The sequence below is a fragment of the Dipteris shenzhenensis genome, chromosome 12 (genome assembly GCF_047967505.1).
Source record: "Dipteris shenzhenensis isolate YYH24624 ecotype China chromosome 12, Dip_SZ_1.0, whole genome shotgun sequence".
NCBI classification, from domain to species: Eukaryota; Viridiplantae; Streptophyta; class Polypodiopsida; order Gleicheniales; family Dipteridaceae; genus Dipteris; species Dipteris shenzhenensis.
The window spans coordinates 43,141,340-43,166,728 of NC_141607.1; the positions used below are offsets into that span (position 1 = coordinate 43,141,340).

General features: G+C 43.9%; 1 protein-coding gene across 1 annotated transcript in view; it reads left to right on the top strand.

Annotated features, from left to right (window-relative positions):
• Nucleotides 1-25,389, top strand: part of LOC147896253 (uncharacterized) — a 90,877-nt gene that overhangs the window by 25,202 nt on the left and 40,286 nt on the right. Inside the window, exons 3-13 of the mRNA XM_087383101.1 lie at nucleotides 2,611-2,735; nucleotides 12,804-12,848; nucleotides 13,277-13,358; nucleotides 13,575-13,643; nucleotides 13,784-13,954; nucleotides 14,656-14,721; nucleotides 15,189-15,257; nucleotides 15,460-15,630; nucleotides 15,805-15,881; nucleotides 16,025-16,066; nucleotides 16,215-16,487. Coding sequence (XP_087239227.1) covers nucleotides 2,611-2,735; nucleotides 12,804-12,848; nucleotides 13,277-13,358; nucleotides 13,575-13,643; nucleotides 13,784-13,954; nucleotides 14,656-14,721; nucleotides 15,189-15,257; nucleotides 15,460-15,630; nucleotides 15,805-15,881; nucleotides 16,025-16,066; nucleotides 16,215-16,487 — 1,190 coding nt within the window. The remainder of the gene's footprint in view (nucleotides 1-2,610; nucleotides 2,736-12,803; nucleotides 12,849-13,276; nucleotides 13,359-13,574; nucleotides 13,644-13,783; nucleotides 13,955-14,655; nucleotides 14,722-15,188; nucleotides 15,258-15,459; nucleotides 15,631-15,804; nucleotides 15,882-16,024; nucleotides 16,067-16,214; nucleotides 16,488-25,389) is intronic.

Genomic DNA, 25,389 nt, shown 5'->3' on the forward strand with positions numbered 1-25,389 from the left:
TATATTTCCGTCCACAACTATGGACACAATACAAGAGAGACAGATCCAGAGTCCCACCAATGGTGTGGTCCTCTGATCTTACCACAAAGTCCTTCTTCTATCTGCTGGCTATCTCTAGACTAGAGTCCGCGTGCTCCACCTCGAGCGTGAGTAGACTTTCCGTCTAGAATGATCATCTCCACCTTGCTGTCTGGAAACCAGTCTAGGTGGGCAGCCTCCTGTTAGCTAAGTCTGCAGCACAAGGTACTTCTTTCTCCTCGTGACTGTAGGCCCAAAGATAGCCCTGCTGCTTCTCCTTCTGCTGGTGGAATTGCTGCTCCAGATGATGATGAAATGAGGCTAAATGGCCTCCTTATATAGGCCCCAAGGCCTGTACCAAAAAACCGACTCAGTCTGTATGAAAACCGACTCAGTCTGTATGAAAACCGACCCCACAGCTCCCCATTTATGGGACTGTGGGCTGCCCTTTTGGGGCACTCATTACAAGGGCCCTTGGCCCATCTTTCAAGGGCAGATGCCCTATAAATACAGGGTCCAGCCCCCCCCAAAACATACTGCAAACAGTGCGCCTCCTGTCCTAGATCTGTCTTGCTTCTGCTCCGGGCTTGTTCCAGCTCTAAGGCTCCTGCCTGAGCTCCGTACGCCAGCCGTACAGCAGGCATCTGTATTCTGCCATCCTTCCGTACTTTCCTGGCCCTCTGTCCTGCCCATAACAGTTCTAGATGTGCTGCCCACATGCCAGCCATGATGCTGTCTATGTGGCAGCCCCTTTCTCTCTTTTTCTGTTGGGTACTGCCCTAGGTCTCCCTCCCCCATGCTCTCCTCATTTGGGGGCTTACAGATGGGGAGATGACCTTTCCAACAGTTTTACATACTTGAGCACCTGAAATAATGACATGGTATCAGAGCCTTGTCAGCAACTATTGTGATACCCGTCAGCCCTGAAGGAAGAAGCCTGTTGACAAGAAAGAGGCGACCTCATTTTCAGGAGAAGATTTCTCTTTTGAGTCTCAGAAAAGTTGCACTCCGGGTCCTAAGCCTTTCATAAGCCTCCTCATGGCCAGCATACTTCCCATCCTCATCATGGCCAGCATACTTCCCATCCCAAGCTTTGGGGACTTTGGAAAGCTCGTGGAACAAATTATCCTCTTTGGAAGATGAAGATCCCGATCCACCTTGTGGTAAGGATGATTTGGGAGATCACAATGGGAGTGGAGCTTGTTCACAGTTGAGTCTGTCCTTCACCTTTGGAGTGTAGTTCATTCTAACCCAATTAAATACCCCTATGTGTATATGTAGTTCATTCTAACCCGATTTCTGACTAACTGATACAGTGGCAATTGATGCTTTGTTTGCATTGGAGAAAGAGGTGTAGGGCTATCTTTGAAAGATTTCAGGCTTTTGTTTGTGGCTCTCTAAGAAACTCCCTATTTCTCTTTATTGGACATTACCAGAATTAGACCATCACTTGAGCTCAGACAGAAATCCCTCCTGCTGTTGCTCCCAGGAAATCTATTCCTGACAGCTTCGTTTGGACTACTATTGCTGAAGTGAGATATCCTCCTTTCTTTCTGATTAATGTTACGCTGATTCAAATATATCAAATCTCTAGAAAATAAGGAATTTACCCCAGGATCATGTATCACATGTTTCTGACTGTAAGTGCATTCCAAGATAAAAGCTAATGGATGATCAACCGCATTGGCACTGAGACATGGCCCATGCTTCATGTCTTTCAGTGAACTCATGAAGCCATGTCAGTTTCACGAATTGAAACATCTGTTTGGCTAGATACATCCATTTGTACTAAGTAATGATAACATTTAGAACTTGATAGCTATGTTATGCTTGTTATGGTTTTGTAACTTGTGTTCTAGAAGATGTCGAAACTTGGATATGCATGGTTTAAACTATTAAAGGACTTGAATTTGATGTTTATCTTCCATTGGAATTTAGTTTTTAGGCTCTTCAGCGGATTTTAATTTCTTGTGGTCATCGTTCTCAATTTGTTGCTTCTGATAAATTTGCATATCAACACTTCTGCATCAAATTTAATCCATTGATAAATTTGCATATCAACACTTCTGCATCAAATTTATTTATGGATTATTGTCATAATTCTAGGATTGTTGATAGCTCCAGACTCTAGATCTAAAATATCAGTATGCGATAAACCCTGAAATAGGAAAAGAGTGTTGATTGACACTTAGACTTGAGGGAATGAAGGTGGAGAGGGGTAAATGGGCTGGTTTCAAGAAAGTCAGCTTTGTAGCAGAAAATTCATTGATACCTTACCTCAAAGAAAAAGCCTAGTTTTTTAGATGTATAGAGAGCTGCTTGTCTGAAAATATTAGGTCCAGTGAACTTTAACATCTTGAGAGAGTTGTTATAGATATTTATGCAATGTATCTGAGGTTGACGTTAAAGGGTGGAACAGGATGGCAATATGCTGGATCTATCATGTTAGAGGGTTCCAAGCGATACCTTAGTTTGATTTTTGCATTTAGCTGTTTCATAGTCGTTATCGGTTAGTACTGTGTGGTTTACTCTTTTTGAACCAAAGCAGGCGTTTACTCTTTTTGACTGTTTTTCTTTAGTTTTTGGTTTCAGGCAGGAAATATTCTAGTGGATGGGAATGGTGCAGTGAAGCTGGGAGACTTTGGTGTCTCTGCGTGCATGTTTGATACTGGTGACAGGCAACGATCAAGGAACACATTTGTTGGAACCCCATGCTGGTGCTTTTCTACTCTTTTGTTGCTTTCTGTTATATTTCAAGCATGTGCTCTTACTTTGTGAGTCCCACTTCCTAACCTTGTTTTCCTGCGTGATGATGGTTCTAATGCGACTTTGAAGAGTTTGTATCCTCAAATATCTTCCATGTGCTACGTTGGCTTTATCTTCTTACGATCAGGATGGAGCAAAGTGGAGATTTGTTGTGGGACGAATTATTAGATTCTTCTCATATAGTCATGAGTCCTTAAGTCTGTGAAAGCGTTTCCTCTTTACTGCCATCAATGAACAGAGGTAACAGGAAGTAAGAAAGTAGTAGTCCTAACAGAGAGGTGCAGCTTGTAAAAGATAAAAAATGGTGACACCAAAACACATTGTGCGCGCTCTCGTGCTAGCTTGTTTATGTGTGAGTATGCGCGCGCATGCATGCATGTGTGTGTGAGACATGCTTGTGTGTGCATACACAGACGAACACATCTTACCTTTTATAAAAGTGTTTTTGTAACCCTGGATGTACACCTCTTTTTGTGCTTTAAGAAAATACATTTGGACAAAACAGTAGGTGCTGGTACAAATCTTCATTTTTTAGTGGTGACAACAAATCCAAATTGTAGCGTCTCACTGAAAAGGGGTGAGAACTATAAGGATTAGCCAGCCTTCCTTTGCTGAAACTCTAAGAAATACAGCAATATAAAGTGGCAGAAGAGTTGGCTGTTTTTGCTCCAATTGCTGACCAAGCAAGCTCAAAGCTTGCAAACTCCTCTCTGAACGCTGCAGCAAGGGACAGAAGTGCATCTGAGGTGGGAGTAGAGTGTAGAAACAGAATTGCTGAGATCTTGGAGATATCAAGTAGAAGAGGAAGATGACAGAGTGACGGTAGGATCTTGATACCATGATATTCCACTGCTTCCAACTTTGGGCATTTACACTTGAATCAAAACCAAGTGTAGGCAATGAGGGAGTTTCCTGTTTGTGGCACCAACCATTCATGAACAAATCACAGCTCCTGCGGGCGGCAATAAGCATCCACTGACCACAACCTCTATAAATTGATTTTCTTTTATTGCACCTGCAAACTGCCTACACCCAGACATAAATCTACCACCTCTACTTGTGGTGGGCTATGCCAACTTCAATTTACAGCAAAAAGAGAAAATAAATGGGAGGAGGACATAACAGTCCCTTACTGGGTTTCACATAGAGTGAGGATCAACCTTCTCTTCCTTTGATTTAAAGGGTAGCAGCAGCAATTCTTCATCTCGTCTTGAATAAGGGCAAAAACTGCCTAGTGTGGCAAATTTTTTTCTCCATCTTTGCACCGTCTAGTGAATATGCTGGCATAGTGCTGTTTCTGCTAATTGCGACAGGTGTGTTTCAGCCAGCAAAATGGTATTTGTTTTCAGTTTTCCTAGCCAGTTACATTTGTTCTGGACGCTGAAGAGAATTTTATACTATGAGATCACTTCTACCGCTTGCCTTCAAACATGAAATGCATGTGTTTTTGTCATGTTTTGGCAATGTTCACTTGCATGCTTGAGAAATGTTAGAAACTATCAAATGCTTCTAAGTCTTTTGTAAACGTCTCTTCTTTTTTGGCATCCGCTCATTTAGCTGATCAATGATTAGCCCAAATAATGTTAAGGGGATAGATTAGCCGATGTTGCTGCTCACGTAGACTTTTGTGAGCAGTCAGAACACTCACTTACAGAGTCCTTTGTTATTTTAGGAGATTCACAGTGTGCCGTGTTCTCTTTCCAGAGGATTGGGCATATTCTTGGATTCATCTAAGATATATGTATTGGCACTTAAAAAAAGGAATTTTAACAGGTGACAAACCTGAGTTGATCCCAATTCATAATCACTTAGAATAGTAGCTATGATCAGACTTCAAAGCAGTAGTGATGATCAAATTATGTTTTACATATGACAAACCTGAGTTCGTGTGGTGATTTGGAAGCTTTGAATGTACGATTTCCCAATTCATAACCGCTTAGAATGGTAGCTTACCCTGAACTCATGTGAGCACATGGCATGGTGACGTGGTTAAGAGGCGACGACAAAAAGTCCATAAGTTCTTCCCAATATGTTCAATTGTCAGTGACTGAACAGGATTTCCATTGGTGCATGCACTTAGCCCATATCCCACATTCTTGCAAAGCTTGCTTGTTTGATATGTATGGTGCAACCCCTTAGACTCATTTTCCACGTCTTGCTACATCTCTTTAGACTGTAGCTAACAATAACCTAATATGTTGTGGATACCCTCGATAGCTATGAGCATCAACAGCTTACTGGTGCTCCCTTCCTTTTTAGTTGTGAGCAATTAGTTTTCTTTTGTTCGCATGTAGGCACAACCTTCTTAATCTTTGTTATTCATAATAACAACACTTATATTGCATTAGTACATGTGTTCCCTTGAGAAGGTTGCCCATTTAAGTGCCTTGTTTCACAAATATATTCATCTATTATAGCCTTGTTCCCACTCCTTTACTTAATGTGTACACAAGTGCATAGAGAGAGATGGACACATACGTAGGTGCAACAGTAGAGTAGAACAATGGACAAAGAAGGTCAAGCTTGGGCCACGTTAGTGAGGGTTAGGCTAAATTCTCTAGGGGACGTTTAGGCCTACAGATGGCAAAAAGGAGGTAGTGTGGAGGGAGACTCTAAGAAATAGGTAGAAGATTTTGTTGTAAAACAAAGCACCTGGTACAGTGTGTTGAAAATTGTAAATGTCGATGGAGAAGATTGAGAGGAAAGGTCGATGACGAGGCTTGAAAATGGAGCCGAATTGGGGCTACGAAAGGCCCTAAAAGGAGGCTGGATAACTGTCTTCCTTGCTTCCCCATTTTTTTGGGGGTGGGGATCCTAAGTCACTTGGGACTGTTAGTACAGCACTACCCTAAGACCTCTATGATAGTTAGGACACTGACTCCGTCTATCCCAACCTAACCTACTAACCAAACCCTAGTTAAGTTAACCTAACTCACCAACTAACCTAACCTAATCCACTAACTGAATCTAACCTAACCTAACCTAACCTGGCCTAAACTAAAGCTACTAACCTAACCCAACCTACTACCTGAGTGAAAAAACTAACCTAATAATAATGCGAGGCGGCGAAATTGGCTGCTCGTGGGTGTCGCGATGGAGCTCGTTGTCGCTCGCGGTGTCTTCAACACTATTGCTCATCCGATAGTCCTGGTACGGTGAATACCCAAACAAAGATTCGAGTGGATCGGGTGAGGCTGATATAGGACATTAGGAGCATGGGGAAGGTCTGGGCATGCCTTTGTCACAATTTCCTCCATAGTCACTTGACTGTCTGCGCTCTGTGGCATGTGAGATATGTTGACGCCGCTCGCGGTGTCTTCAACACTATTGCTCATCCGATGGTCCTGGTACGGTGGATACCCAAACAAAGATTCGAGTGGATCGGGTGAGGCTGATATAGGACGTCAGGAGCATGGGGAAGGTCTGGGCATGCCTTTGTCACAATTTCCTCCACAATCACTTGACTGTCTGCGCTTTGTGGCGTGTGAGATATGTTGACACCTACTTGCATGCTCGGCTTTGACCCAATGCTATCAAATCTTTCGATCTTGGCAGTCTTCATTCTATGATTCGCCTTGGCTATCACATCTATTCCAGCAGCCTTGTTATTGTACGAAGAGTCATGCTTGTCGGAGTACCTACTGAAGACAGGATTGGAATCCTAACAAACCCACTCGCTTCAGTATGAGCAGGAACTTCTGAAGATCTTCATGAGCGTCAAGTGTGAGAGTACGGGCAGCCCTATGTTTGTAGATTGATTTCCACTGCTGCCCTAGCTAAAAGTAGTGGATAGGTGAAAATGGGAGAAGCAATGGTGCCAGTGTCGGATCTCTGATACCAATGCAATGAAGGAGGCCATCCTACAGTTTACAGTTCTCTACACCTCTATAGATGGAGCAATCTATTTTGGTTGACCCAGTGGTTTGCATGTGTTCAGTGCTCCTCTTCTTGTACCGTTAAGTCTGCCTACAACTGCATTTGGTTTACAGGGCCGCCCATTCAAGGGTCAGTGAGATTGAAAGGAGCACGTACAAGGTACAAAGTACAAAGGTCAATGAGAAAATGCCGTCACGTCAAAACTTAGATAATGAAAAAATCTAAGTACAAGGTACTTGTACCTAGACCTAGGACTAAGTGTCCTAGGTGTCACATAGGACTAAGTGTCCTATGTGGCCTAAAAGGCACTAATACTACAAGTGCCTACACTTATGCCTACAAGGCACATACCATGGCCTATAGGGCATCACTAGAACCACCAAAAGATGGCCTACAAACCCCCCTCCATGGGATGGGCTGAAGTACTCTGAAAACGTCTCAGAATACGTGGTAGTTTCTGGTCATGGTGGCACATGTTCATCCAAAAGGATATAGCCACCTATGAATATACAAGGGATGTCAGATCATGTAACAAAGGGAACCAAGTGTAAAGCCTGTCGGAAGACTTCGAACTTGGGACGAGGAAGTGCCTTTGTAAACATATTTGCTATGTTGTCCTTTGTGGGAAGATAGGACAACTCTATGTCTCCTGCTGACAACCGCTCCCGAACATAATGATAGTGAACTTCAATATGCTTGGTACGCGCATGAAACACTGGGTTACGCGCAATGGCCAAAGCACTCTGGTTGTCAGTGTAGACAATAGTGGAGGATGTCTGGCAAATACCAAGATCTGTAAGTAACTGTCGAAGCCAAACACACTCTACTGTAGCGGTGAAAGCTGCCCTGTACTCAGCCTCACAGCTAGACGTGGCAACTGTTGGTTGCTTCTTGCTGAGCGAAGAGATACATGAGTTGCCAAGCAAAAAACAATTGCCAGTATGTGACACTGTGGTGTCGGAACATAGTGCCCAGTCACTATCCGTGTAAGCATGCATGGTAAGTGAACCCTGATCACCATAGAAGAGGGCTAAATCTTGAGTGCCTTTGAGATATCTGAAGACTCTCTTCACTGCCTGCCAATGCTGTGAACTGGGCATGTGCATGAATCTGCTGAGCTGAGATATTGCATACTGCAAGTCAGGTCTGGTGTGACATAAATAAATAAGGCATCCAATAGCCTGCTGATAAAGAGTGATATCACATGGTGGGCTCCCATCATGAGCTGAGAATTTGAAGCCAGGGTCCACTGGAGTAGAGATTGGCTTGCAATCCTCAAACTGAAAACGATCAAGGAGCTGTCCAATATACTTGGACTGAGACATCATGATACCCCCCGCAACATGAGCAAACTGAATGCCCAAATAATAATGGAGCCGTCCCATGTCTGACATGTCAAAAATCTGCTGCAAATCAGCCTTGAAAGCTGCAATTTGCTGAGTATCTAGGCCCGTGATGAGCATATCATCCACATATAAAATCAGCACTAAAAAATCAGATCCACTCCCATGGACATAAAGAGTGGGTTCTTTGGGACTATTCTGAAAACCAAGGGATAGTAAGTGTGCATGAATTTTGGCATACCATGCCCTGGGTGCCTGCTTCAAACCATAAAGGGCTTTTCTAAGCCGGCATACCTTATTTTCGGAATTAACAACCTCAAAGCCAGGAGGTTGTGTGACATAGACTTCTTCCTGCAGATCCCCATGAAGAAAAGCGGTCTTGATGTCAAGTTGGTGCACTTGCCAATGATGATGGGCTGCAACGGCAATGACACATCTAATGGTAGTAATCCTGGATGTGGGAGCAAATGTCTCCTCAAAGTCAATGCCTTGTTGTTGGGCATACCCTTTTGCAACAAGATGGGCTTTGTATCGATCTATGCTGCCATCAGATTTCCTTTTTAGTTTGTAGACCCACCGCGTTCCAATGGCATGCTTGCTGGGAGGGAGATCTACTAATTCCCATGTGTCATTTTTGGCAATAGATTGTAGCTCAGCTCTCATTGCATCCATCCACTCTTTGATGTCAAAAGCATCTTTATGGCACAGAGGCTCTTCATTGCAAGCTGTAGCAAGGAGTGCAAACTCAAGAAAGTGACCATGCTGTCTATTCCCTGATCTTGTCCGGGCAGCAAAAGGCTGATCTTGTTTGCTGTCCCTCAATGTATCAAGAAGCCATCTGGGAACTTGCCTTTGCTGTCTATTGACAGCTCTTTCTTCAATGACTGCATCATGAGTAGTGGGATCATTTTGTGCCGGAAGAGAAACCTGCAAATCAGCATGAGGGTGTGGCTGATTATTGCTTAGTGGAAGGCCTGCAGGAGGCTCATGTTGCTGGTCAAAATCCTCTTCTGATGATGGCAGAGGTAACCAAGATTCAAAGGCATCAAACATGTCAACATCTGGCTTTGCTTTGCAGTCCACAAGAGGAGAAGCTGAATGTTCAGCAAAGATTACATCTCTACTGACAATAATTTTCCCAGTATTTGGTTGATATAACCGATACCCTTTGCTTTCCTGGCTGTAACCAATAAATATGCATTTGATTGCCTTGTCATCAAGCTTATGTCTCAGCTGAGATGGTACATGAGCATATGCAAGAGACCCAAAAACTCTCATGTGTGAAAGTGAAGGTTTCCTGCCTTTCCATGCTTCATAAGGTGTAATAGTCTTCAATGCCCATGTAGGTGATCTATTCAGCACATAGTTGGCACACATTACTGCATCAAGCCAAAATTTATTGGGCAAAGACTTGGCCTTAAGCATGCATCTGGCCATCTCCATTGTGGACCTGTTTTTCCTTTCAGAAACAGGATTCTGCTGAGGAGTGTAAGGAGTAGTGCATGAGTGAATAATGCCCCGTGGGGAAAGAAATGCATCAAACTCCTTTGACATATACTCTCCCCCCCTATCTGTGTTGAGGGTGACAAGCTTGCATCCTGATTCATTCTCAACCATATTCAGTCATCTCTGAAAGCATAAGAAAACTTCAGATTTGGCTTTTAAAGGATATATCCAGCAATATCTTGTGAAATCATCAATGAGAGTCATGAAATACTTGTACCCCCCAATGGCATTTGTCCTCATTGGGCCAGAGACATCACTGTGCATTAGCTGCAATTTCCTTTGTGAGAGTTTTGGATAATTCTTTTGAAAAGGAAATCGATGCATCTTACCCAAAAGACAACCCTCACACACATCTTTGGAAACTGTGTGAGTTTGAGGTACATCAGTTGCCATCTGTTGTGAATGTAGCTTTGCAAGAGCTCTATAATTGAGATGGCCCATTCTCTCATGCCAAAGATGACTTTCAGCAAGCTGTGAATCTGAAATAGCCAATGCTTCAATAGAAAGTGCAGCTGAATGATGATCAAGGTGATAAAGCCCTTTTTGCAAAGTGCCAGTGAGAACTATGGCATTATCATCACGAAGATCATAAACTAGACATTTGTAGCCATCAAAAATTACTCTGAAACCTGAAGTAGCAATTGCTCAAATTGAAATCAAGTTGACTTCAATGCCAGGCACAAAAAGAACATTTGTCAGAGTGACAGGATGGCTTGAAATGGATGTGCGCTGCACATCTCCAACTCCTTTTACAGCATATGAAGCATTATTAGCACACGTGACAGTCCCCCCTCGAAGTGCATCAGCTAAAGAGTGAAACAACTGTTTGCAAGATGTGACATGCTTGGAAGCACCACTATCAAAGTACCAGGACTGAGCATCATTAGCAGTAAAGAGTGCATCAGCTTTGGAGGGATCAAATGAGCAATGGACAGCCCATGCCCAATCATCCTGAAGAGCATGTGCATGTGAAGCATCTGCTGGCTCATGGGATTCAATAGCATGTGAGGCATTAACTGTCAATCCTGCTTTCTTTTTCTCCGAAGCAATGCGCTTCCTGCATTCTGAAATGTCATGTCTAGGCTTGCGACAATAGTTGCATCTTTTCTTCTTTGCCTTATCTGCTGTATTTTTAGATGCATGGGAGGAATTGCAGCTGCTATGCGCAGATTTTGGCTTGCCCATAGGCTTGGAAGCCTTCCCTCTTCCTGTCTGCTGTGAAGCAAATGCATGATCAGGAATAATGGCTTGTCTATTAGCTCTACTTTGCTCTTTCTGCAAAAGCAAAGTAACTAGCTGATCAAAAGAATAGTGGTCTGGATTACCCATGGCCACTAATCGAAGGGTTGTAGCAAACCCTTGATATGTATCTGGCAGTCCATTCAATGTGGTACTGACAAGCTGTGAATTCGGCACCACCTCATCAATGTTGGCAAGCTGTTCCATGAGGTCCTTGACCTTTGTCAAGTATGAATCCATTGACTCACCTTCATTCATACTGACTTCCTGTAATTGCCTTCTCAAATATATAACACGAGCTTCATTGCGAATCTGATAGAGAGAAGCCAATATATCCCAAGCATCCTTGACCAACACTTAAGTATTTGAAGCCAAGGAAAATTGGAAAAACAAATATTTTACCAAGAAGGGATGGCTTAGGGTGTTACAACTTTATTGTTTAATCATTTTCGATCTACTAAGTGTCTTGCAAGTCATTCATTGTAACGTATAAGTTATCTCTTAGCTCTTGAGAGACATTCAGCGTTGCCATGTTTTCTCATAATTCCTTCCTAGGCATGATTTCACATGCCTTACTGAAATACACAAAGCTGCATTACAATTCATCATTTTTTCCATCAGCTCGTTTTGCTATAGCTCTTACGCGTGTCAGATTCACAATAGATGGTCTAAAATTTGCTCTGACGGTGACCCAGTTCCATCATCTTCCAACCATTTACTGATTTTTTGTTTTGGTAAAGTGTCATAAAATTTGGCCATTATTCTACCTAGCGCTCACATGCAATAGATTTATCAAAATAAGTGCATATTTTCCATTCCTTTTGCAATGACATAACCAAGTCCTAGGATTTGCAAGCACTTTTCAGTGAGGTGGTGAGGTGTGTAACAAAATCACCATCTGAGGGTGCCAAGCTATTTGGAGTGATGGAACCAATTGCTTATCATCATTGTGTTTGCCCATATTACTATTTGGTCCTTCATACAATTTCTCAGTCTTATTAAGATACATCCGACTAAAGTGTCTCAAGCATCCTTTGACGTTTTTGTGATTCAACTTCTTTTGCTGCTTAGTTGGGGCTTGAGAGGCCATTGACAAAGAACCATGCTTGTGGAACTCGATCTTGTGGAAGATTTGGTTTTTCTTTGTCATGTTATAATGTCCCACAAATGCTTGCTTGATTGACCATAGAATATAGTTGGGGCCATATATCTTATCTTGAACACTGGTGGTTCCGAAGCTCTTGGCATATCTCATTCTCAAGCCAATAGTCCTAATGGTTCTTTTCGCTCTGGCATTCTATTCTTTATTTAGTGTGACTGAGGATTGCAGTGATTGAAAGAGCCGGTGTATTTCTTTAATCAAACTTCTTTTGATCACCTTGTGAGCCTATTGACAAGGACCAAGTACCCATGGAAGCAGTTGGTAGACCCTTGGGAACCCTACCCAGTAAATATTAACTGCTTACATGCTGAAGACTTGCTTGGAGTGTCTAAAGTAGGTGTATCCATGTTTTATTCTTGTATAGATTGTTAGATATAACTTGATCACAATATAGAGATTATGTGGTTTCAAGAGTTCTGTCGGGCTGAGTAAAATGAAGTAACTAATGAAATATATACGTTTGAGTTAGACATAGTTTTTGCAATTTATCGTGGGATGAACATGCAGAAATTATACCATAAATACAGAAAGTGTTCATGACTTTGTAGACTGTTCAGTAAGAGCTAAATGATTCAACTTAAATGTACCAAGTATTCTGCTATTAATATGAAATGAAAAAAACAGCAAATTGTGGTATGTTAAAAAGAATGTTATTTACTTCTTTCCTGCCTGTGATAGTTTGTGGCCATGGTAATTCATGTGCAACGTATTGGCAACATTCAAGGCCTGAAACAGACGTCAATTAAAAGAGATCTGCATGGATAGTGATGTTTCATTGGAGCTGCACTTTACTTGCTTGTATGCTTCACTATGTACCATATGCACAATCCAGTTGAACTTATCTAATGATTACTGAGAATTTATGCAAAATGTATTGGACTTCCATATTTCAGGATGGCGCCTGAGGTCATGGAGCAAGTACATGGCTATGATTTCAAGTAAGTGCTGAATATGTGGTTTCAGTTAATGGACTAGATTTTCTGTTTTGCTTCAAATTCTTTTTCTCGTGTGTGCTGCCCATTTTTCTTACGTACCTGCATATGCCGAATTCGGTGCTATTCGAATGTCATATCTTGCCCAATAGACTAGATTCTTTTTTGATTGCAGTGTTCTGCAAGACAAGTCTTTTACCTCATTGAAGAATCTGTTTCTATGGAGGGCCCCTAAGGCATAGCATAGGGGGTACATGTGCATGCATTGTGTGGGGCTTGTTCGCTAGTCAAAACCACCAAGTCATTTATGTCTTGTTGTGTGGTCTGTTTCATGTGAATCAATTTGTTTGTTGTTTTGTCAGTCCTGTCATGTCAGGTGACACAGGCCAGAATTTCTGGGTCTTCTTGAAAATTATGAATGTTCCATTTTGCAGGGCTGATATTTGGTCCTTCGGGATCACAGCCTTGGAGCTAGCACATGGGCATGCCCCCTTCTCGAAGTACCCTCCTATGAAGGTTCTAGATAGTTTCTGTCATTCTGCTGCTCAGATTCTTGATTTAAATTTAGGAAGTTGTATTTCTTCCAAGGGGATGGAATATCATCCCTGCAGATGCCAAAGTGATTCTGTGTGTGTCGACATGTGCCATTGTTTCTGGAAATTGATGTGATGAAGTAAGGTCTTCTGTATCACTATGGGAGTAAATTGCTCCTTACTATTGTCTCGTGTACAGGTACTTCTCATGACCTTGCAGAATGCTCCACCTGGGCTTGACTATGAGAGGGATAAAAGGTTTTCAAAGGTAAAGTACAGCTTTTACTCTGCAAAATTTGCCATTGGTACCTTCGATTATTTGGGATAACTCTCACGTCACCTTTTTTCCGTGGTTTGAGATAATTCTCACCTGTGACGAATTTCTGTGGTTTGTGTGTATGTTGCCAGTCTTTCAAAGAGATGATAGCAATGTGTCTAGTGAAAGATCCAGCAAAGCGCCCAAGTGCAGAGAAGCTGCTGAAACATTCATTTTTTAAGCATGCTCGTTCTGCCGATTATGTTGCTCGCACCATTTTGGATCCTCTTCCACCCCTGTGGGAACGAGTCAATGAATTGAAGGTTCGCTTGATGGTAGCTTTGACGTTTGCTGTTTTTTGAGGGGGAGTGTGTGCACTCACTCTCACTAACATATGACATGTGCACATGCACACGTGCGCCCCCACACACACCCATACACTATACACACATATGTCTTTCATGCCTATATGTCTCACTCCCACTCCACGTTTCCCAAGCTTTATCAGTGACAGAATGTGCTACATTTTTAGGCCTTTTGGCAGCTTAATTCCAGTTTATTGTATAAGGGAAAGCTTAACGAAGCAATTGTTAGTTCTTGTTACTGCTTAAATGCGTGGTAAGGATTGAAACTGTTTGGCAGTTTTCCTCTTCCTTATTTCCATCTGGGATTCCTCAACATATATGTCAAATGTGTGAACTGATTTTTCAAAGAGTTCCCTTGATGTTGATCCAAGATTTGGTCATGCTTCTTCATGGGATAAAACTTGAACAATTCACAAGGTTGGGGAAGAAATTATGCTGTGCAAAAAGGAGGCAAATTAGAAGATTTGGGAGTGGAAGCTCAAGTGCATTCAGTATTATTTTCGTTTTGGAACCTTAAACCGATTTCTTATGGGATGTCATAGTTTAAAGGCCCAAATCTTTAAAATTGGTCTTCAATTGCTTTGTAGCCTTTCACTGACTGGTCTCACAAGAGCACAGGTGTTTGATCTGCTTTATGACTTCCGATGCGATTGCCACAGATGAAAGATGCTGCTCGTCTTGCTCAAAAAAAGATGCCTTATGGGGAGCAAGAAGAGAGATCTCAGGTATAATCTATTCCTGGATCTGTAGGCCATCGGTGCTATTGTTTCTTGTAGATCATAGTGGATGTATAAAAAATGATATGATGTTCTTGCCTGGATTGATTGTTTGCTCCAGTTAGCACTTTGTAACAGATATGCCGAGTTTTTTAATGTTTTACTCTCGAGTTTTGTCTGCAGTGCTTGTTTGGTCCTGAATAACAAATGTGTCAATCACCTTTCAACAGACATAGCACCTTCTAGACTTCAGTCTGCATATATGGATGATTTAAGTTGCTGCAAAGTCTTTGAGGAAATCACTGTATGAAGCTTGTAGGTTTGTTAAGTCCTCGATATTGATGTAACTGACATCTACAAGTCTTATTCAAATATCTGAATGTTAAATCTATACAACTTTCTGTAATATGATATTGCAATATTTCCTTCACTTTTTTGCAATTGCAATATGTCCTTCACTTTTTTGCCCCCTACAGAATGAATACAAGCGGGGTGTGAGCTGCTGGAATTTCGATGTGGAGGACTTGAAATCTCAGGCTGCTTTGGTATGATCACCATAATTTCTATTTATTATTCTTTTGTATTTTTAGCAGTGTTAAGATCTGTAGTGCAGGAGTGGTGAGATTTTTTTTTGAAGGAGCTACATCATTTTGTAAATCGATGATAAAGATCACTATCATAAGTTGTGCAAAATCAAAGATTTATTTGTCACTTGATGTGTATTTTAAAAGTCTTGAATATATTCAGAATGATGCTGATCCTGTTTCTGGGAGGGAAGAATTTCACTTGAAGACAAGTGAGAGGAAAGACACTGATAATTTTGAGGCATACCAGTCTTCATCGCCACCACCACAAGATACATACAATTGCCAACAGCCTGCGGCAATCCACTCTTCAAAAGCTGAAATTGCAACTGATGTGAGTATTTTGTGCCTTGTTCAGCATGACGATGTGGTGTAGCTAAGCTTGTATTTCTTTTACATTGTTGGCCTATCTTGAGTAACTTTCTGGTGTGAGAGAATTTGTGGTTGACATGTTGGCTGTGTTGGCCAAATCCTATATATATATATATATATATATATATACAACCAGGCTGCTGAGCGTGGTACACGTGCGCGATCTGGACTTTTGCCTGCTCCAGTTCCATCTAAAGTTTTAAACGGCTCCAAGTAAATGCTGCGCTTCACATCTTTGCCATTCAAGCTGTCATTGGCAATAGCATTGTTTAGAGGGGTTTGATATCTTGGATATTTCTCACATTTGGCAACGTTCACTAATTTCTTTTGTTGTGGGGGTTGATTAATAACTACAGATCTGGAAATCTTCTCACAGGGAAAAAGGAGCCAAAACACATGTAAGTACAAATGGTTTTGATATTACATTAGGATATGGAGCAATTTTGCAACTAACAAGTTGGCTAATATGTCAGTTAATACATTTATTCAGCACTTCTGGTAAGATTGTATTGGAGGTCACACTCTGAAGATATTATTGGTGTGCAGTGGTCGCTTTGATGTTTTCGAAGATGACCCTGATCAAGACAGTACAGATTCACCTCATGACATAAAGAGATTGCAGCGGCATAAAGAAGAGGAAAAAGAGCCTGGTGGAAGGGATGATGAGATTGAGAAAATCAAGGATATTGGTACAGTTGATGAAAAGGAACCAAGGATTGAGGTCAAGCGAGTGGAAGATAGGGCACATGAACAAGAACATTCTCATCATCGAGGACTGTCAGTGGCTGAAAGTATTGATGATGTGAAGGAAGAGGACAGGTAGGATGCCTTTAGAGGGTGTGAGTAATGCTTTTACGTTTAGTATAGCTTACGACAAGCCTAACTCCGTTTGGCATATCTTGGGATTCTCATTAGGAGTCTCATGCTGTGTGATTGAATATTATTTGTTTTTCATATTCTAGAGATATTTGCATGTGTTTTAGAGGTATATTGTATTCATGTTTGTTTTTGTAGTTGTCTTGGGTGTAGATGCCCCTTACATCCATTCGGCTCACTGTATCTAGTTTTTTCTACCTCATACACCCTTCGGTCTTTCGAGACTTTAATAAACTTTTTATCTCTCTCTCTCTCTCTCTCTCTCTCTCCCCCTTCTTCACTCCCTCTGCCTTCCCTTAGCTACTCTCTGCTCAACCCCCCCGCTCAGCCCCTCGCTCACCCCTCCCGCTACCTCCTCCCGCTACCTCTGCTACCCCCCCGCTACCCCTCTCGCTACCTCTGCTACCCCCTCCTGCTAACTCCGCTACCCCCTCGCTAACCCCCTCCACTATCCCCGCTACCCCCCCCCCCTTCTTCACTCTCTCTGCCTTCCCTTAGCTACTCTCTGCTCAACCCCCCCGCTCAGCCCCTTGCTCACCCCTCCCGCTACCTCCTCCCGCTACCTCTGCTACCCCCCGCTACCCCTCTCGCTACCTCTGCTACCCCCTCCTGCTAACTCCGCTACCCCCTCGCTAACCCCCTCCACTACCCCCCCCCCCCCGCGCGCGCGCTACCCCTCTCTACCCCCCTGCTACCCCCTCCGCTACCCATGCTACCCCCTTGCTACCCCCCCCCCCTCCGTTTTTTTTTTTTTTTTGGCCCCTAAAAAAAAAAACCACCCCCGCTCTCAGCTCCGACTTAAAAAAAAAAAGAAAAAAAAAGAGAAGTAGCTTCGACCTCCTGCACTCCCTTCTTTGCCCACTGCTGTTTCCCCCATAATGAAGGGAATAGGGGGATGAGGACAGGAGACTAGGCGGGAGACCCTTCGATCCAAATCTGCATACGCGTGGAGATGGGGAAGGGGAACGGTGACAAGGCGAAAACACAAAAGCAACTCAGCGTGGCGGACTTCAACAAACGCAGCAACTGGAGCGGTTTGACAGTGGACAGCACCGCGGCCCAGAAGAAAGGGGCCCACCCAAAGCCCATGCCGCTCACCACATCCTCGACCTCTATGGTTACCACCACTATTTCACCACCATCATCCGCCCTATCATCTACGCCACCTCTCTCCTCCCCCTCTCCTGCATCATCATCACAGGTCTCCTCTCCAGTAGCCTCACCATTGGCCCCACTAGCCACGGCTCCACAGTACTTTCCCCTCGTATCACCTCCACCTCTCAGTCAGCCACCCTTCATCATCTCGTCTGGCCTTGCTACTCCTACATATCACTCCCCCGCCCAGATCATGCTTCCCCCACCCTCAGTACAACCTAAGCAGCCCACCTTCATTCCAACCCCTCTCGAGATCCAGTTCCCACCTAGACCAGGACATCTTAGGCCCCCGTGAGATGCCTGGGACTCCCTATTGGCTAAGATACACAGCATCCGGGCCCGTCAGACAGAGCTGACACATTACACCCAGGAGCAGGTCCGATATACCGAGGAGCAGGCCCACATTATACAGGAGCAGGGCACTCTTATCCAGGGACTCAAACACGACATCACACAGCTTCGAGAGGAGCTCGGGACCCTCAGAGCAGCGCTTGGAGGGACCCCAGTCACAGAGATGGAGGCACAGATAGCCACGATATAGTCGGCTATAGCAGAGACGACTAGATGGGTGGACGTGGCGAAACGAGAGCCCGCAAAGGCAACTGTTTCAGCCGCCATACAGGAGCAGCAGCAGAGGGCTTCGAAGGCCCTCAACATCCGGGTACGAGGGATCACGCGAGACAGCACCAGCACCACTACGACGCCGATGGAGAAGGCGATCACCTTTGTGACCACCACCATGGGAGTCCCCGACCATGGCATAGAGGGAGCATGGCATGTTGGGAGAGATCCCAACCGAGAGCAGCCCCTAGTCATTCGCTTCAAAGATTCACATGCTCGACTAGCGACACTCCGACGCTGAGCCTCTTTACGAGAGCATCCCACCCTGTCCATGGACGAGGATTTGACACCACTACAGATTGAGGAGCGACGAGTTCTTCTGCAGTAGCGGGATGTTGCCCGCAAGGAGGGGAAATGGGTTGTGGTCCGAGATGGTAGGTTGTTGACCGGCACCCGTCGGGCTCCCACCCGTACCTCCTAGGGGGAGGGGGCCTATGAGACTCAGATTTTCGAGACCCTAGACTGCACCATTTGGAACTGTAATGGTACCTTACGGTCAAACCCAGGGAACTTCTGGAAGTCTTATACAGTATGAGACATAGTCTTTAACACGGAGACACACTAGAGCCTAGAGCGTCCACTACCGATAGTCAGTGGCTACACATGGGAGTCAGCCTTCAGGGATGAGACGAGGGATACAGGAGGAGTCTGAGGATCAGGCGGGGTCGCAGTATTGTACATGTCTTCCCTTGTTGGAGCCATCTCCATTGAGAGGAAGGACGCACACTCCCAATTCATGTGGATCCGGATCCGACGCACAGACACCCGTGACCTTTTCATAGCAATATGCTACTTCCCGCTAGACACATCTCACTTCGCCAGAGTGGCACGAGAGGAGGGTGAGACATCGCCATATGCACCCTTACATTAGGATATCCCAGACCTTTCAGCCCGCGGGGAAGTTCTCCTCGTTGGGGACTTAAACACCAGGACGAGCTACCTTCACTTCATGTATCACCGACTTCACTGTAGCACCACTCCCTCCAGGAGCTGATCACACATACCTATTCTTCACTATCGCCACCCCACGCTTAGCCACACCACACACACCACATAAGAAGCACGACACCTACCACGCCACTTTGATCACAGCCTCTCACCGGCCTACTCTGGATTTTAAACAGACTCCTAACCTACATCGATCGCATACCACTCATAGAGGACCGTGCTGCCCTGATTAGTCGCACACTCCACGAGGCTGCCCTTCAAATCTTTCCCCACACCACACGGTCCACTAGACCACCACCTCTTGGTTCTGTACCCTGCAACAATTGGTACGATGCGGAGTGCAAGGCTTATCGCCGACAGGTTTCGTGCTTCCATTTCCGACATTTGGTATCAGAGCTGGTTCCCCCTCGTCCCACACCACTCCCCGTGCCTTGCCCGCCCCTGTGCTTCGATTTCGTCGTGAAAATTTTCACTTTTGCGCAAAGAACTTGACCAATAAAGCACGTTTTTGTTGGTAGCCATCTCCTATAGAGTCCTCTTGCTTCTGTACCACTTTTGGAGAAGTTCTATAGCTGTTCCAAACTTGGGTGAACAATATTTGGAGGGTTTTTTGGTGATTTTGACTTGGTTTGGACCAGCCACCACCTTCTCCTTAGTACTGCAAGTCCAAGGCTGGGCGCATCTTTTTGAGTACTTTGGGAGCTTCTTTTGGGCTAGTTTGAATCCGTTTTTGACAAAAATGGCCAGCTGTAATTGTATTTTGTGGGATTTGTTGTTGTTTCGAACACATCAGTCATTCCTAGGCTGGGCGACTACTTCTTGAGGGTTGGATACGCTTTTCGAGGTGTTTTTCAGGACTGTTTTGCTGTTTTGAAGGTTTTCTATCACTCTTGGGATTGTTTTGGGGCTTTTAAAGATATCTCCTTGCTACTTGAACCTATCTCAGGCAATATTGTGCAAGGACAGCCCATCTTTTGCAATTTTAGGTGCATTTTCAGTCCATACAGGTGGGGACTTTTTTGAACATATCAGTCATCCCTAGGCTGGGCATCTATTTCTTGAGGGTTGGACACACTTTTCGAGGTGTTTTTCAAGACTGTTTTTCTATATATATATATGTATGTATGCATGTATATGAAGCTTTTCTATCACTCTCAGGATTTTTTTGGGGCTTTTGAAGATCTCTCCTTGTTGTTTTGAACTTGTCTTAGGCAATATTGTGCAAGGACAGCCCATCTTTGCACTTTTGGGTGGAGCTCCGAGATTGCTACACATATCCTAGCACGAGATTTTTCTGGCACATTTGCGGTGCATCCTCAAGCCTAGTATAGGTTTTCACAGTGATTTTTGTTGCTTGAGCAGGCTGTTCTCAGCACGTGAACGATGTTGAGCTTTCTTTGCCTCTTTTTGCTTGCTCAAATGGCACAACAAAATCCAAATGATGTCTTTCAGTGGCTTGCCCAAGAGGATTGTGTTGGAGATATCATAGCCAAAGAGTGTGTGGGTGTGATGTGTAGTACTAGGTGATCTAGTACTAGTTCATGTGTGTGAGTCATGTGTGAGTGCCACGTGTCATTATTATGCACTAGGTGCTAGTATGTGAGTGAGTAGCCTATATAAGGCTTGTACTTCACTTATCTTGTCGTACTTGATGAATGAATGAAAGCCTTCTTCATGTCTTTATTTGAGCATCATTTCCTCACACCCTAACCTTCTCTCTCTCTCTCTCTCTCTCTCCACCATGTTTCTAACATAGTATCGAGCCAACTTCCATAGCTGCCACGTCACCCTAGCCCTAACCCTAATTCAAAACCCTAATCCAGTTTTAGCCTCCATCTCTATCTCACCTCAGCCTTGCCTCATTCTATCTCTCCTTGCAGCCTTAAGTCTTCGTTTTCTGCCTCCTTCACAGCTAGCCACCGCCTCATCTCTTGCTACCTCCTTTGCCCTCTCCTTACGAGTATATTAGGTGTTCATTTTTCTCTTCTTGCTTGCTAGTCGGCAGCTTTGGCACCCTAAACGCTGGCTGGTCGGCACTTTCTTCTTCACGTGAGGGTTTTCGAGGGCTATTTCGAGGTTGTTTCAGAGCTTTTCGATGCCCAGGGCAAACTCAACTTGCTATTGTTGCATACCAGACCACCTGCAAGCAGCTCCAGCGCCATAGTCACCACCTTCGAGCAGTTTCCATGGCTCCAAGTGCTGCGTACTAGTCCGGCTCTACATTTCAAAGGATTCTCTTGTTGCTGTGTGCATTTTGGAGCACACCAGGCCTCTGAATATGTGCTGTTGAAGACGTCTACAACACATCTACAACAGCCACCTTCTGCTTTGGTGACCTGCTGCTATAATTCGGAGCTGTCTTGCTGAGTCGCCTTCCATATTTCGGACCTGTCTTTGCATCTTGAAGCCTCTCAGCCCATTGACCAGTAACTGGAAACACCCACCGAAGCATTTCTTCAGCCGTCTTGCATACATGGAGTTTGTTGTTCTGTTTCAGAGCCCTAGATCAGCCGACTCACTTGCTGGTGCTTTATTTCAGGCTGTCGCCCGCCTTCACGAAACCCTTTTCAATCATGACTTCCTTGTCTTCAAGTTCCCTGCTCGTGGAGAAGTTGAAGGGGGAAGGCTTTCCCATGTGGCAAACCAAAATGCAATTGCTTCTTATGCGTGAAGGAGTTTGGGATGTTGTTGAGGATGACCAGGTTGAGTTACTTGATCAACAACACCAAAGGCTTTGGAAGCGGCAGAATGCTAAGGCCATTGCCCTCATTGGTCTTTGCTTCACCGACTCTCTCATCCATCATGTGGATTTCAAGTCGACAGCTAAGTAGATTTGGAAACGTGTCGAGACCTTGTTTGGTAATAAAATCACCAACTCTAAAGTCTTTCTGAAGCTCAAGTTATATGATTTGAAAATGGAAGAGAGCGATGAGTTGAGTAATCATCTAGCCCGGTTTCAATCTCTTGTTCAACAACTTTGAAGTTTGAAGAGCCCACCTAATGATGAAGATAAGATGGCTGTCCTTATGAAGAGTATGCATGGAATTTATTGCTTTGAGCAGACTCTTGAAGTCCTTCGCCTTGCCACTACCACGTTTGATGATATGGTGGCACTCCTCATTGAGAAGGACCGTCGCAATAAAGAAGCTGCTCTTGCCTCTACTTGTGATGAAGCATTTGCTTCCACAAGTAAATGGAAGACCAACAAGAACATTATTTGCAGGTTTTGCAAGAGGAAAGGACACATTGAAGCCCATTGCTTCAAGAAGAAGGAGCAGGAACAAGAGAAGAATCATGCCAATCTCTTGGTTGAAGAACAAGCTGAACCTGAAGAGCATCTGGAGGAGATACATGCAGCTACATCAGAGGTTCACGGCCTCTCTCTTGAGGACGAGGATACTTTCGACTAGGGTTGGGATTTCTAGGCCCCTATGCTATGTGTGTTTGTGTTGAGTCAATAAAGGTTCTTAGCCTTGAGTTGTCCCTCTAAACTGAATGTATTTGGAGTCAATAAGAGGTACTCTGCCCTGGGTTGTCACCCAAAAATGAATGTATTGTCTTTTACTTTGGTTTGATGGTATTGACCACCTAGTTCAGAGTAAGGGGGGGTGACGAGTGATGGTCTACCCTTGCCGGTTGCAAGTTGATTGAGAAGTCGCCCTTACACGGGAGGTGTTGGATAGTTGGGACTTGCTCTTTGTAGTATTGTGGTGGAGGGGGGATCGGTCTACTCTTTGTGTGTTGGGTCTCATACTCTTTGCTCTGAAGGGGGGTGTTGGAGATATTATAGCCAAAGAGTGTGTTGGTGTGATGTGTAGTACCAAGTGATCTAGTCCTAGTTTGTGTGTGAGTCATGTGTGAGTTCCACGTGTCAATATGGGACTTATCCCATATGCACTAGGTGCTAGTGTGTGAGTGAGTAGCCTATATAATGCTTGTACTTCACTTATCTTGTCATTCTTGATGAATGAATGAAAGACTTCTTATGTCTTTATTTGAGCATCATTTCCTCCCCGAGCCACCGAACCTCTTGCGAACCTCCATCCTCGCAAGTCCGGTATTTGTCTCCTCAAAGAATAGATTGCTTGGATGGCACGAACTATCCTCTTTGGAGTTTTTGGATTCGCAATCTGGTGGTTGCCAAGGGCGTCTAAGATCGTGTTATAGGTGATGAGGCCTGTCCCAGTCATATAGTGTTAGGTACTCCTCCAGAGCAAGGAAGGGGTCGTGCTGGTGGTGCAGGTCGTTGGTAACAAGGGCAATAAGATGCCCCTATTGGGCAAGCACCTGTAGGTATTACACCTGAGCAAAGGAGGTGGGATACACGTAATAGTCAAGTCTATCTTTTGATTTCACCGAATATAAGGAGTCCCTCATACCAGGTCCTGTCCAACTGCTAAAGAAGCCTGGGATATTTTGGAAAATCTATATCAAGCTCATAATGAGGTGAGAGTCTCATATTTGCACAGAGAGATTGATAGCGTGTGCATGGATGAGGGTGACTCTATGCAAGAACATGTCACTAGGATTCAAGATTTGCGAGAGTAACTTTTGAATATTAATGAGGTCATTCCAAACTCACAGCTTGTTACCATTACTTTAAACTCCTTGCTGCAGTCTTATCTTTCTTTTCGTACGTCTCTCAACCTTTCGATGTGAGGAATCCGAATCATCTCACTTTTCAAGAGTTGTAGCACCCTCATAGTAGGAGGAGCAAATGCGAAAGAACATGGCTTCATGTTCCTGTAGTGTGGAGCATGCTTTTTCAGCAAAGGATAAGGACAAAAAGAAAGTTCAGCCAAGTCATGCCTCTAGCAGTGGTTTTGGACATGCATATCTAGGTGGGAAAGATGAAAAGGATGTCTCGAAGCCTTTCAAGAAAGACAAGTGCCATTATTGCAAATAGCATGGGCATCACATCTGTGGATGCCCCAAAAAGCTTGAATAGAGAAGAAGAAAGAGCCTGGTATTGCAGTTTCAGGCGCAGCTCATCATGCAGGTTTCGATGATTCTTTTGCTCATTTTGTTGAGCATGATTGGGCCTTCTTTACTTGCAGTTGTAGATTTTTTTTGGGAGTCACGCATTTTCTGTGTGAATAAGATGGATGAGACATGGTACTTTGATAGCGGTGCTCCCCACCATATCACGTCACATTAATCCTTCTTTGAAAAGTTATCGAGTGCACTGGTTGGCAAGTCAGTTTCTTGTGCCAATGACTGTTCTTATCTAGTTAGAGGGATTGGTGAACTTTCACTCATAGTTGTGGATGGTTCAGATTCTTGCCTCTAGGGTGTTTTGTATGTCCTTGGGATTAAGAAGAATTTACTTTCTGTTCTCTCTCTCTCTCTCCAAGAGATTACCTTGTTATCTTTGAGGATGACAGATGTACGGTACGTGACAGGGAGAGAGATTATGCCTTGGTTTTCACCGGCACATTGTCACGGGTTACTTCAGCTTGTGCCTATGAGAAAGGAGCATAATCAGCTTTTGTGGCTTCTACCTCTGCCATGTAGTATGTAGAGTTATGGCATGCAAATTATGGCAGCCTTATGTTATTGCAAAAGTTAATATGGTTGATGCCTTGCGTCGTTTGGAGACTCCAAACAAAATATGTGAGGGCTGCATTTTAGGGAAAATGTGTCGTATTCCCGTTCCCAAGGATGGTGCAGTCTGGGCTACACGAAACTTACAGCTCGTCCATACTGATGTTGTAGACCCATGTGCACGTCGTCTCTTGGAGGTCATCTTTATTATGTTACATTCATAGATGACTTCACATGTTTTACTTGGGTCTTTGCTCTTAAGTAGAAATTTGAAGTTTGTCATGACGTCCAACACTTTGTGGCCTTGGGCCATAATCTCTTCTCGTTGAGTCGCACTAACTCTGTATGGGGGCGTATTAGGTGGCTCACTGCCACGATGCCATGATCTTCAGGTCTCTTAGGGGGTAACTCCCTAGCAAAACATCAAAAAAGAAATCTTAAAAAATTTCAAGAAACTGATTTTTTTTTTTGATCTGCCTCACTTATTTCAGCATGCATATCAAAATCTCTCTCTTTTACAAAAACCATGTAAGCTGAAACTGCAGACTTTATTTCTTTTCCAACAGAACTATTTGAT